Here is a 12,783-nt window from a genome sequence, read left to right on the forward strand (position 1 = left end):
TGAACACCGTAACACGCAACAGAGAGCTTTGTAAAGCAATAAAAACAATTTTGGAACAGTGTAGTCGTTAGGGGTTCATTACGTTTAATAAGGTATTCATTGGTCATGGCAAATTTGAAAAATATGTTCGTAATAATTTAAATTGAACGTAAGTAGAAATCGGCCTTCATTTATAAATTAACTTAACTTACACTTAATAAATTAATAAACAAAAACACAGGTACCTACTATAATATTATTTGTAATAATACAGGTACGGTACAATCATAAACCTCATGTAACATACAAGTAGTAACTTGGAAGCATGGGCTGATTATAGATAATCTTTATTTGTGATTCTCGGATGTATTGGACTTAGTGGGTGCATTTGTAACATACTGTGCATTTATACATCGTGGAATTGGGCCGGACTCGTCTGCCGGATGTTTTTGGAAAGACGGGCCAAAATAGCGATCGAACTGGCACTACAGATCGGCTGAGGCAGACTGGCAGATGCAGGCCAAAAAAGATACTGGACTCATTTTTTGGCGACTGGCCTGGCGTGAGCTTGCACAAAGCGGTGACGAATGGCGGAAGGTGAGGCCTATCCCCAGCAGTCGAACACAATGTAAACTATTTAAAAAAACTTTGTTTCGTATCGAATTTAGTAGGTTGGTACCTACTTATATCTTGACTTCATGCAACATATTTTCATAATGAGTTATAGCGAAAGCGAGAAACACGGACAAATGATAACAAAATCACATAATTATGATATCGGAATGTAGGTTCGAATTAGCCTCCAACTTGGGGAGGAGGTAAAAACCTATGGTTCAGAATTCACGTTACATTCGGAACGAAGAATAGGAAATAGGATTTGATTAGCATAAATAAGCAAAAGGCAAAGGTGAAATGTAAATGTAGTTTAACTACAATATTTAATTGGTAAACTGGCGCATTATAAACAGTGATCGGGGATTTCTATGCCACTTGGGGTGAATGACCTCAATCATTATGCTAGTATGGATATGCCGCGGGATTCCGGGATTCGTGTGCGATATAGGAGAGTGTTTTGGCATGTTACTGTTAATCAATTAATCATGCATTGCATATATTATTAATATTAATAATTGAAAATTTGATTACAGATCAATTGAATATATTATCAATAAAACCACTAAGCTCGCATTACCTTATCAGTTTTGCATTGCTTTTCAACGACCAAGTCGAGACCCATGTTTTTTACAGTCCTTTATTTTATAAACGAATTACCAACACCGAAATAGCGTTTAGTTTTCGAACAGTTTTGTTCCTATCGCGTGCCAAGTGGCGTATCCATATTACCATTTCGTCTTGATATCCCGCGGTGTGGCATAGAAATCCCCGATCACTGATTATAAATATGCAACTACCTCTCACCTCTCTATGCTAATATTCAGAAGCCTGCGGCTCCTTTTAAACAAATCGTGCGCTTCAATGAGAAGAAACATGAGAATTGCTGCGAAAAACGATCAAAACGGTAACGAGGCCGCGTTTCAATTCATTACCTTCCACAAAAGAACTTCAAAAAGGTAGCGTTGTACAATCAAAACCTGAGCGCGAACCGTTAAATTAAAAATAAATATTGCGAAACGTCAGTATGTTACGGTACGGGTCGGGCAGGAAAAAATATTCGGGGTAAAATTCGGAAAACGCCAGACTAGCCGGTGTCGGTTCACAGGGTGGTGTGGGGTAAGGTGAATCTTTTTGTGAAGTGAAGAGAATTAATTTAACCCGCTGCGGGGTAACATGACATGGCCGTAATTGAAAAGTTTGCCCCTCGCCGCCGGCGGCTGCTGACGCCTTCGCTGACTTAGGTTTTATAGCAAACCTTTATCGTAATGGGAAAGCCTTTACTAAAAGTCGTAGCTTATAAAACTAAACCCCTGTCTGGGTATTTTTAATGATAAAAGGTTAAAAAAAAATGTTTTTCTAACACAAACATATTCTACGTACAATTTTAACTAATTTCAGTGTCCGTTAATAAGGTAATAATCTAAACTTAGGTACCCATTACATAAGTTTTCTAATTTTATGACATCGTCAGGTGACAAGCAAAAGTCACTAATTACTATAAAATATTTAAAACAAAAATCAACCTTCTTTTCGTACTGATATGGTTCACTATGGCTATGAACTTGTGGTGGTACTTAGTGACTTGTGCATGTCACCTGACGACATATAATGACAATCATCGAGTTACACTTAGTTAAGAAATTCGCTTACAAAGGCAACTGATTAACATTTCAAGAGTACACACTGGAAAAACTTTTTTCAATCAAACCCTTTAACTTTTACGTCGAAAATTGAAAAGTACGATTATCGAGAGGAGTCCCTGGCTTGGTCGCGGACTGATCGATTTTTAATTAATTTCATGAAGTTAAATTGGGGATTATGTTTTATTTGATCGCGCGAGTGAGCGGCTTATGGTTCTCTCTGTTTTAGGTACCTACCTATGTCAGTATGTCCCAGAATACCTACGAATACTGTCAGATGAGTTTTAGGTACCTATGTCAGTATGTCCCAGAATACGATATAGGTATTGTCAGATGAGTTTTAGGTACTTATGTCAGTATGTCCCAGAATACGATATATGTACTGTCAGATGAGTTAGTAAGATTAGGTATTATAGAGAGGTCTTATTAGCAGGGTAAACTGCTACTTCTTATATTCCATCTATTGTGGAGTTCAATAGTTCAAAAGAAATTGCGAATAATGTAAACAAATCAATTTACCTTCATTACTTCGTATCTCGTATCTTTGTATCTAGCACTTTTTAAGAACAACCCTCAATTTCTAGTCAATATATATGTTGATTATTTCAGTAAACACAATCCCCGTAAAAATTTTAGGCTATATTTTGACATTTAAGAGGTTTGAACTAATGTGTGAAATTCATTTATATTCAAAGAAAACCTAGTACCACCTGCTAATTGTACGAGTACATATGTCGTAAGACGTTGTACGTGTTACTTGCGAAGCCGAATGATTTTCGATAAGTAATTTTAATACATTAAAATATGAAACACAAGGGCAGTTGTCGCTATAGTATATCTATCATGATCATCATAAGTATTTATGAGCTGCACTCTTGTCCGTGACGAAATTTCCATGTATTTCTTTCCTGGCCTTTCTCTTTTCAGCCTGATACGACACGACGTATTTTACTTAGGAAATGTAAGTTTTTCTTGGCTTCCCTTTCTTCCTCCTTGATTTAATTTTCATCGATTTCAACTGGAAACGTTGTCTTCTAGACGTTGTCATAAAACTCATAAACTTCAAGTGAAGGGAATCAAGGTGGTCAAGTTACTTGTAGCAATACCACCTCTAATAAGTGAGTCTAGGGTATGAGGTGAAACGCGCTAAATACAAGAACAAGGGATAACACCAACGTCCAGAACAAAACTGTATCCAATAGGACATACGTATAGAAGGTAAAGATTTCATAAATCAAATCTACACGTGGATCCCTTGATCGGGCAAATAGGCACGCACTACGCCAGTATAATCATAATTTCCTAGGTGACGGCACTCGGCCGTCGGACGTGCCCGGGTCTGTTGACTCGGCGCCGATCTTCGCTGTTTGCCGACGATGTTGGAGTTAGCGTGTTAGCTGATTGGCCGACGGACGCGGTCAGCTTTGTGATATCACAAGTTTTGATGCGATGCAGAGTGGGGTTGAAGCGTCATGTAGTTTTAGATCGGTATAGAATCGTGCAAATTTCGTAGCCACGAAAATCTAATATATGCATATTAGCTAACATTGCTAACTTATAATTTTCTTATTAAGTTGGTACGTATGAACCAAAATGTAACTAGTAGTCATTGTGGCTATTGTATCTGCACATCGTAGCCTCAGATCACACAATAATTGATGCACATCATGGATAATCGGATATTTATATAAAGTACCTACATAGCGATAAGATTTCACTATGTTGGCATAATAATTGGTTAAATATACCTAGCTGAGTAAATGTGCTGTCAAATAAATAGACTAATATATAGAGATAGAATAGAGAATAGAAGTTTATTTCAATCCATGAAAATGCAGTTTGTCACGTCGTGAATACCCAAACCGTGAGCCAGATTGTACTTCATCAAGCGCCGACTGTACAGATCTAATTGAAAAGACATTCTGTCCGCAGTACCGGATCGTACCTAGTTAAAGTAGAGCTCGAGATCCGAGACAACTACTAGCAAAAAGAGGGTACTCTTGTACCGGTTTGCTGGAGGTGAAGCGCTTGGAAAGCGTTTATGAATAGAAGGCCAGAACCGCGGATCCATTACCGCTTCACTTTGAGCGTGCGGTCGCATTAATATTGCACTACCCAACTGTTGTCTTCCATGCTTTAGCAAGTCCTTTGGTCAAATGGCTGCCATATTGTGGAGTTTTAAATGTAGCCAAGTTTGTGAATTGAGTACAATATTATGTAAACTCAAATAATATAGGTATGCTTATAATTTTCATTGAACAGACTACGAGTACATGTGTGTAGGTATATTTAGGTAGGATAAAACACCTCTTTACAAAAAATAACTAGTATGTACCTATCCTTATTTAAAAATGTATTTGCACATTTACTTCTTATCTTATTTATTTATGACGTTTATTATGTGAGACTGAGACGATGCACCGGTACAGTAAAACTTCATAATACGTACATTTAAGCCGTATGTATTCGCTATATAGTTATTATTAACTAAGTTGTGAAAGAAATACTTAAACATGTATTTATATACGTACAGCGTTTGCGACGGCATAGTATCGGGTGGCAAGTTTCGTGAGGGCGTATAATTACGCGAGCGAGTAAACATATAAAGGTAATCCGGGCCGCGGCGGCACAAAGTGATGCTCGTGAATAAATTAGCGCCGAGCACCTGTGGGGAAACCGCATTTCCTACGGGGTGCTGCCAAATTTCAGAAAAAAAATTTTTTGTTCCACGGGAAATTACACTATGACAAAATAGGGGATAGGGGAGAACACGTAGAAAAGTTCACCGCCTCGAACGAGACTTAAATTCGCGAACATTGGTAGTTCAGTTGATAAGAGCGATGCGCGACCATCATATCTGGCAAATGCGCCGCTGACACGTCAATTGTAATTTGACATGCAGGCCGTTCGCGAACCTTTCGCAAACATACGAGGAGGTATGCATTCGCGGCGCGCTGTCCGAATATGATTCTAGATTTTTTGGCAGTACTTACTTAAAAATCATCTGATTCACAAAAGCACGTCACATATAATGCCAAAAAACCGATCAGGTGTCTTCATTAGAAATTCCTACATACCCAACATAAAATTGAACAGTTTATTGTGAAATTTGTCAACCCTAACAGACAAAGTGAACCCGTGCGTCGAGATTTAGAAACCCGACTTGCGGTCGACATGGTTCTCTATGAATATTGATAAGTTATTACTAAGTGTATTAAGATTTCTGAGCCCCGGTTGACGAGGCGACGAGTTTTGCTCTCTTAATACTTTTACTTACACCCAAGAATTTACACTGGTAGTTATATAAAACAGACAGTGTACCTAACCTCTATTAGCGGCCCACCATACAAGGAAAATTGGCAATCGGATTTGAATCAATGGTATGTATGTATTAGAAAATAGAGTTGAATTTGTTTTGTTTTAAAATCAAACGAAACAAAACAAAAGCAACTCTGTTCCATTTAATTCAGATTTAATTTAATTGGAGGTACCTAATTTTGTACTATTAGTATTAGGACATTGAACCCCAAGAGGAGGTGTCTTAAATTTAGTTTTTCAGTTAATGTTCGCTTTTAAGGTTATTCAACGGTCAATGACGCTATCACATATATATTTTAGGGTGTTTTGTATAAGTACTTCATATTATACAGCCAAAGTAGGCGTACCTAATAATTATTTACACAGCGCCTTTCCTGGTGTACTGAATCGAAAACGAAATGTATTTTACTAAAATAAATTTTACGCACATACTCGTAGTATTAATGATTACCTGTCAGAGCGACCTTAGGTATGCGCTGCGTTCGAAGCCGATAACGTGGGTTTCCCGCTTTATAGCAGGTTACTGACAGTCAATGTGTTAAATGAAATGGTATTAACCCTTTTATCACATTCACTACGGTCGTAGCGCTACGTCGTAACCGATAACATGAGTATCCCGGTATGTAGCGGAAATGCTTCGTAGAGGAAAAATTACAACGTTTCGTGATTAGTCTGTGCGGAAAGAGAAGAGTCGTGGAATGTATGAGGTCCAATAAATTTCACGACTCTTCTCTTTCCGCACAGACTAGCGCTGAAAACTGGGAACAAAAACAAAAATCGTAAGATAAGTAGTATAGGTTTAGGTCACTTAGCACTTTTCCCAACTCCGAGTCTAAAATCATTTAATTCGACTACTAGCAATGAAAATGAAACGAGATTACCGATCATTTAACGTTATGAAAACCTAGTTACTGTACTCGTAACTGTAATGATATAATTAAATAAATAGGTACCTTCCTATTTTCTGCCATTCCTTGGACCGAATGACAATTTGGGCAGGTGAATAAAACTGACAATGGTACACCACACAATGCCGTAAGTAATATCAATTCGTCGTACGTAATGACAGCTCAGACAAGCGGAAATCGAACTGGGGACCGAGTCCCACTCGATATTTCAGCGGTGTACAAAACAACCTGCTGCGAGCGCGATAACAACTATAACTTTGTAACAATAGCGTGGCGCCATTACTTTTGGACTATTGTTGTAGATTTCAGTATTTTGCTATACTAACAAACTGGTCAAGTGCAAGTCGTGATCGTACACGAGGGGTTACGTCCCCGTTATCAGTTATGGCACTTTAACGGCATTTTTTGTGTGAAAACAACACCTTAAAAAAATTATCTCTGCATGGAGGAGTATATTTGGAAGATATAGCCTACTCTGAAATTTTGTAATCTCTGGCGAATCTGATATCGTTCTCTGTTTTAGCGTGAACAATAGAGGTTATAGAAAATACATAATCAGTGAGATTATGTATTTTCCATTGATTTCAACTGCTTGCCTAGTACGTTTCATAAGATACGGCCCAATAACACACATAGTTGGCGTGCTACGGTCACTTTATTATTCATAGTTAGGTACATAAAGTGATTGTAAATAGCCAAAATTACACAGCGCACTGGTTCCTGTGGGTCTTGTCCACAGGGCACCGTCCTATCATCTCTCTGCTCGCCTTGCACGTGTACAGTCAAGCTGCAGAGAAAAGGTATCCTGCATAGATTTTTTTATGCAAGGGGAGTACCTTTTATCTGCAGCTGACTGTACACCCTGTTCCTGTGGATCGATCGCCACTAACCGTCCTTGTTCATGTTGGTCTGGAAGCACTTGGCGAGCCGGCAGGCGCGGCACTGGTTCCTGTGGGTCTTGTCCACAGGGCACCGGCCTTTCATCTCCCCGGCCGCCTTGCATGTGTACACCCTGTTCCTGTGAATCAATCGCCACTTACCGTCCTTGTTCATGTTGGCCTGGAAGCACTTGGCGAGCCGACAGGCGCGGCACTGGTTCCTGTGGGTCTTGTCCACAGGGCACCGGCCTTTCATCTCCCCGGCCGCCTTGCATGTGTACACCCTGTTCCTATGAATCAATCGCCACTTACCGTCCTTGTTCATGTTGGCCTGGAAGCACTTGGCGAGCCGGCAGGCGCGGCACTGGTTCCTGTGGGTCTTGTCCACAGGGCACCGGCCTTTCATCTCCCCGGCCGCCTTGCATGTGTACACCCTGTTCCTGTGAATCAATCGCCACTTACCGTCCTTGTTCATGTTGGTCTGGAAGCACTTGGCGAGCCGGCAGGCGCGGCACTGGTTCCTGTGGGTCTTGTCCACAGGGCACCGGCCTTTCATCTCCCCGGCCGCCTTGCATGTGTACACCCTGTTCCTGTGAATCAATCGCCACTTACCGTCCTTGTTCATGTTGGCCTGGAAGCACTTGGCGAGCCGGCAGGCGCGGCACTGGTTCCTGTGGGTCTTGTCCACAGGGCACCGGCCTTTCATCTCCCCGGCCGCCTTGCATGTGTACACCCTGTTCCTGTGAATCAATCGCCACTTACCGTCCTTGTTCATGTTGGCCTGGAAGCACTTGGCGAGCTGGCAGGCGCGGCACTGGTTCCTGTGGGTCTTGTCCACAGGGCACCGGCCTTTCATCTCCCCGGCCGCCTTGCATGTGTACACCCTGTTCCTGTGAATCAATCGCCACTTACCGTCCTTGTTCATGTTGGCCTGGAAGCACTTGGCGAGCCGGCAGGCGCGGCACTGGTTCCTGTGGGTCTTGTCCACAGGGCACCGGCCTTTCATCTCCCCGGCCGCCTTGCATGTGTACACCCTGTTCCTGTGAATCAATCGCCACTTACCGTCCTTGTTCATGTTCGCCTGGAAGCACTTAGCGAGCCGGCAGGCGCGGCACTGGTTCCTGTGGGTCTTGTCCACAGGGCACCGGCCTTTCATCTCCCCGGCCGCCTTGCATGTGTACACCCTGTTCCTGTGAATCAATCGCCACTTACCGTCCTTGTTCATGTTGGCCTGGAAGCACATGGCGAGCCGACAGGCGCGGCACTGGTTCCTGTGGGTCTTGTCCACAGGGCACCGGCCTTTCATCTCCCCGGCCGCCTTGCATGTGTACACCCTGTTCCTGTGAATCAATCGCCACTTACCGTCCTTGTTCATGTTGGCCTGGAAGCACTTGGCGAGCCGGCAGGCGCGGCACTGGTTCCTGTGGGTCTTGTCCACAGGGCACCGGCCTTTCATCTCCCCGGCCGCCTTGCATGTGTACACCCTGTTCCTGTGAATCAATCGCCACTTACCGTCCTTGTTCATGTTGGCCTGGAAGCACTTGGCGAGCCGGCAGGCGCGGCACTGGTTCCTGTGGGTCTTGTCCACAGGGCACCGGCCTTTCATCTCCCCGCCCGCCTTGCATGTGTACACCCTGTTCCTGTGGATCGATCGCTTGAAGAAGCCGGAACAACCTGGACAAAATACATTTATTCTAAAACTTTTGCCGCCAAAGAGAAGGGGAAATCTTACACAAAACGGCCTAAAACCCGATTCAGTTTTTCGACCATTCAACTAAGTATACATATATATATTGGTAAGTATTTGAAATAGCATATGCGAATTAAGTGTTCAAAAGGACATAATTTTATCGTTAAAAGAGCAAAAGCGTGTGTAGATTATTTTGGACACTTCATATGCTTTCATATGCTTGGCAGCTTTTGCTAACCACTGTACTCATGTACATACGAGTATTGTAAACTTACCATCACAGCTGTAGATTCCATAGTGCTTGCCAGAGCTTCTGTCACCGCAAACGTTACAGGGGATGTCCAGTAGACGATCACCTGTATGAAAAATTATCACAGTTAGGTATTTACCGTTTCTTCATTGATGAAATTACCTATCCTATATGAAATATGATCTCTGCATAAACGAAATAAAGTATAAAATATGTGTATTATATTTCTTCCCCTGACAAGTAAAGGGTCGATCCCAAAGAGTAAAGTAAGTATAATGTCGATCCAAAAACTGTTTCGATTAATTTAATTATTTTAACCGACTTCAAAAAGGAGGAGGGTATAAATTCGATCGTATTTTTCTTTGTATCTATGTCACCATAAAACTCCGTCATTGCTGAACCGATTTGGTAAATTATTTTTATGTTTGAAAATAGGCAATGTAGTTTTAAGTTGGTCCTATTTTGTCAAAAGCCAGTTTTGATGTTGTGATCCTTGAGGATTTGAGGGATCTCCTCAAATTTTATAGGCACGGACTTCAAACACCAGTTGCTACCGCATATAAATATTTTATTTTATCCTTTTTGAAGTCGGTTTTTTTTTTAAAGTTTTATTTATTATAAATCTGAATTTATTCGAGTGCCTTTGTCTATTTAGAAGACCATGTCGGTTCTGCGTTAGGTGCCTATATGAGATTACAAATTATTAGATTTTAGTGGAAGCCCGAGGACTGGGGTCCTCTGTAAGTATTTGTATTTTATGGTAACCATATCTAACTTACATAATATATACAAACCGCATTATAGAAGCGTTTATTTATTTATTAATTGACACTTCTAAGCGCAACTGAGCGCCCCTTCCCTAAATAGATTAGTCAGATTACATCAATCTCGCTAATAACGTCGGTGTTTTTGTTCCGTTTACTGAAACCTTCCCCTTCGCCCCTTTTCTTCGCGCGAAAGCCTACCATCACACCGTCAAACTTACGACACGGCTTGTCTTACTTACCTACCTATCTGATCTACCCTAATTAAGGTGATTTATGGTAATTATGTCAAACGAATTTTCTTGTAGGTAATTGTAAAATAATAAGTTTATATTGTACAAATTTGCCCGATTTTTTTTAATGACGTATCACTTTATTAGTAAGTGCTACACTAAGGTCCATCAAGAAATGTGTTTTTTTCATGGCACTCTTCCCTACCTACTGACATAAGGTAAACGTACTAGTGCTCGACATGCTAATGTCCAATAGATGACACCCTGCTGTCACCTCTATTGACAATGACTTAAGTTTCAAGATGACATGTACTGGGACCGCGTCGAGCACCAGTACGTTTACCTTACATTTCACATAATATCGCTATAGCTCGTATACGAGGTCACTTTAGTGCTTACTTGTTATATTATGCAGGTGATGACATGTTTGTCTTGACTTGACCCTTTTTGTTCTCAGGAGCAAACATCAAATACTTGATACTTGGAAGAAGAAGAAACGCATCAAATAATAAATTTATTTAACGGTGTTAACGGGTCGGGTCCTAATACCGTGAATCCTTTTCAAGAAAATATCTTTTCTTTTTCCTGAAGCGGGCTTAGGCGACTTTGCTGTCGTCTTTCAGGCCTCCACGGAAAGCCGCGAAGTGTTGTAATTATCCCCTTTTTTGGCGCCACCAAGAACTTTTTCATTTAATTATCGATCATTGAAAAATGCAGGCGTAATAAAAAATGTGTGCTACTCTACAAAAACATACCTACCTACTTGTAAATACGCGGCGTAATTTTTAAGTGATTCAAGATATTCATATACAGGGTGCTTCCTGTAACAGGAGCAACAAATTAAACTGTAGGTTGTACTCCTCAAACTGACCAACATTTGTTCAGCCACTTTTGAAAATAACTCATGTTTTGATTTTTATTACACTTTAAAGTTTATTCTAAGACGCAATGTATTGCAAATTTTCTTATGTTTAAAGCGTGACAAGCAACGTCAAACACACTGATGTCAGCGTACATTGAAGGCAATTATTATTTTGTATGAAAAAGAGGAAGTCTAAAGGATTCATAATTTTTAAAAGTTTCTTAACAAATGTTGGTCAGTTTGAGGAGTACAGCCTTTAGTTTAATTTATTGCTCCTGTTACAGGAAGCACCCTGTATGTACGCGATTGTACTCATTACTATTATATGGTCTGTCACCAGGCTGTATCTCATGAATCGTGATAACTAGACAGTTGAAGTTTTCACAGATTATGTATTTTTGTTACCGCTATAGCCTCTATATATTAGCCGTCTATATATTAGGTCTCGTCTTCCATTCTGATTTGAAGCTTTGTTTTGACAAATCAAACTTGCATTTTTATTGCCAAGTTTTGACGTCTGGGCGGCTAGAGGATAACAACAAAGTCCGACTCGCACTTGTCCGGTTTTTTTTATTTACGGCAATAGGTTACTTTTTTTATTTAATATTAAATAATTTGGCAAATTAATCTAATACCTACACGAAATATATTGATATTGGATCAAAACTGAACTGTGATGATCACATTCGTGTTTCAGAGTAGCTACTAGTCAAAGAGTATAGAATCGCAAACGCTACTTACAGGTATACCCGTACCTAATATGTACCTATGTACCTACATGTAACATCGAGTAGTGTACCCGAGTGCATCGAAACGTGATCCCCACGGGAGCACGCGTGACAAATTACAGAGGCCGTGCGAAACGGAACACTCACTAACATTCACTAATTCCACACAGCAAACATGCACCGAAGGACGGCTATCGCTTTTATTAACTCGCATTCGAAACATCGCTCACATTTCTTGTCGCGTTCAATACACTTATTTATAAAATAAGTATAAATAATACTTAGGTGCCAATAATAAATATCTAGCACAGCGGATCAGCATTGCCATACAACGTGGCAATGCCTTCTGGGGACGCTGCCATTAGACGGTGATTTGGGGCAAGTTTAGTTTTTAATTTACATTTTAAGACCCTTTATTGTTACATACCAATAATTAAATTAGGATTTCCATTTCAAGTTCATCTTAACAGATAAATGCTGAATTTCGTTCTTAATTTAAGTTTACGAAGCATAGGTACCTTTGTAATTACCGGGGTAAAAAAACACGGTGTATAGTGTATAACGATGTACGAGTACGAGTATACCTACATTTGGTAAAATAAGGAAGTCCTCAAAAATAAGGAAACAAATCTGTCCTCCGCTACAGTTTTTATTTTAACTTGTTGATGTAGTACAGTGAAACCTGGTTAAGTGGGACCTGGATAAGTGAGAAACCTCTATAGCTGGGACTCATGGTGCGGTCCCGACACTTTAGCACTGAATTACCTCTGTTAGTGAGATAAAACGAACCTCTATAACTGGGATTAGTTGTTGTGATTTTATAGTCACATTTACCTCTATAATTGAGACAGAGAGTGTATTTTACCTCTTTTACTGAGACTATATTTATAAGATTACATTTTCCTAATTGTTTTTTTA

General features: G+C 40.4%; 1 protein-coding gene across 1 annotated transcript in view; it reads right to left on the bottom strand.

Moving 5' to 3' along the window:
* LOC134654170 (protein dissatisfaction) overlaps window positions 1-9,671 on the bottom strand; it is a 29,852-nt gene extending 20,181 nt beyond the window's left edge. The window contains exons 1-3 of the mRNA XM_063509620.1: window positions 9,656-9,671; window positions 9,304-9,384; window positions 8,851-9,012 (exon numbers count right to left, since the gene is read on the bottom strand). Coding sequence (XP_063365690.1) covers window positions 8,851-9,012; window positions 9,304-9,384; window positions 9,656-9,671 — 259 coding nt within the window. The remainder of the gene's footprint in view (window positions 1-8,850; window positions 9,013-9,303; window positions 9,385-9,655) is intronic.
* Between the last annotated feature and the right edge of the window lie 3,112 nt (window positions 9,672-12,783).

Source organism: Cydia amplana, chromosome 1 (genome assembly GCF_948474715.1).
Source record: "Cydia amplana chromosome 1, ilCydAmpl1.1, whole genome shotgun sequence".
NCBI classification, from domain to species: Eukaryota; Metazoa; Arthropoda; class Insecta; order Lepidoptera; family Tortricidae; genus Cydia; species Cydia amplana.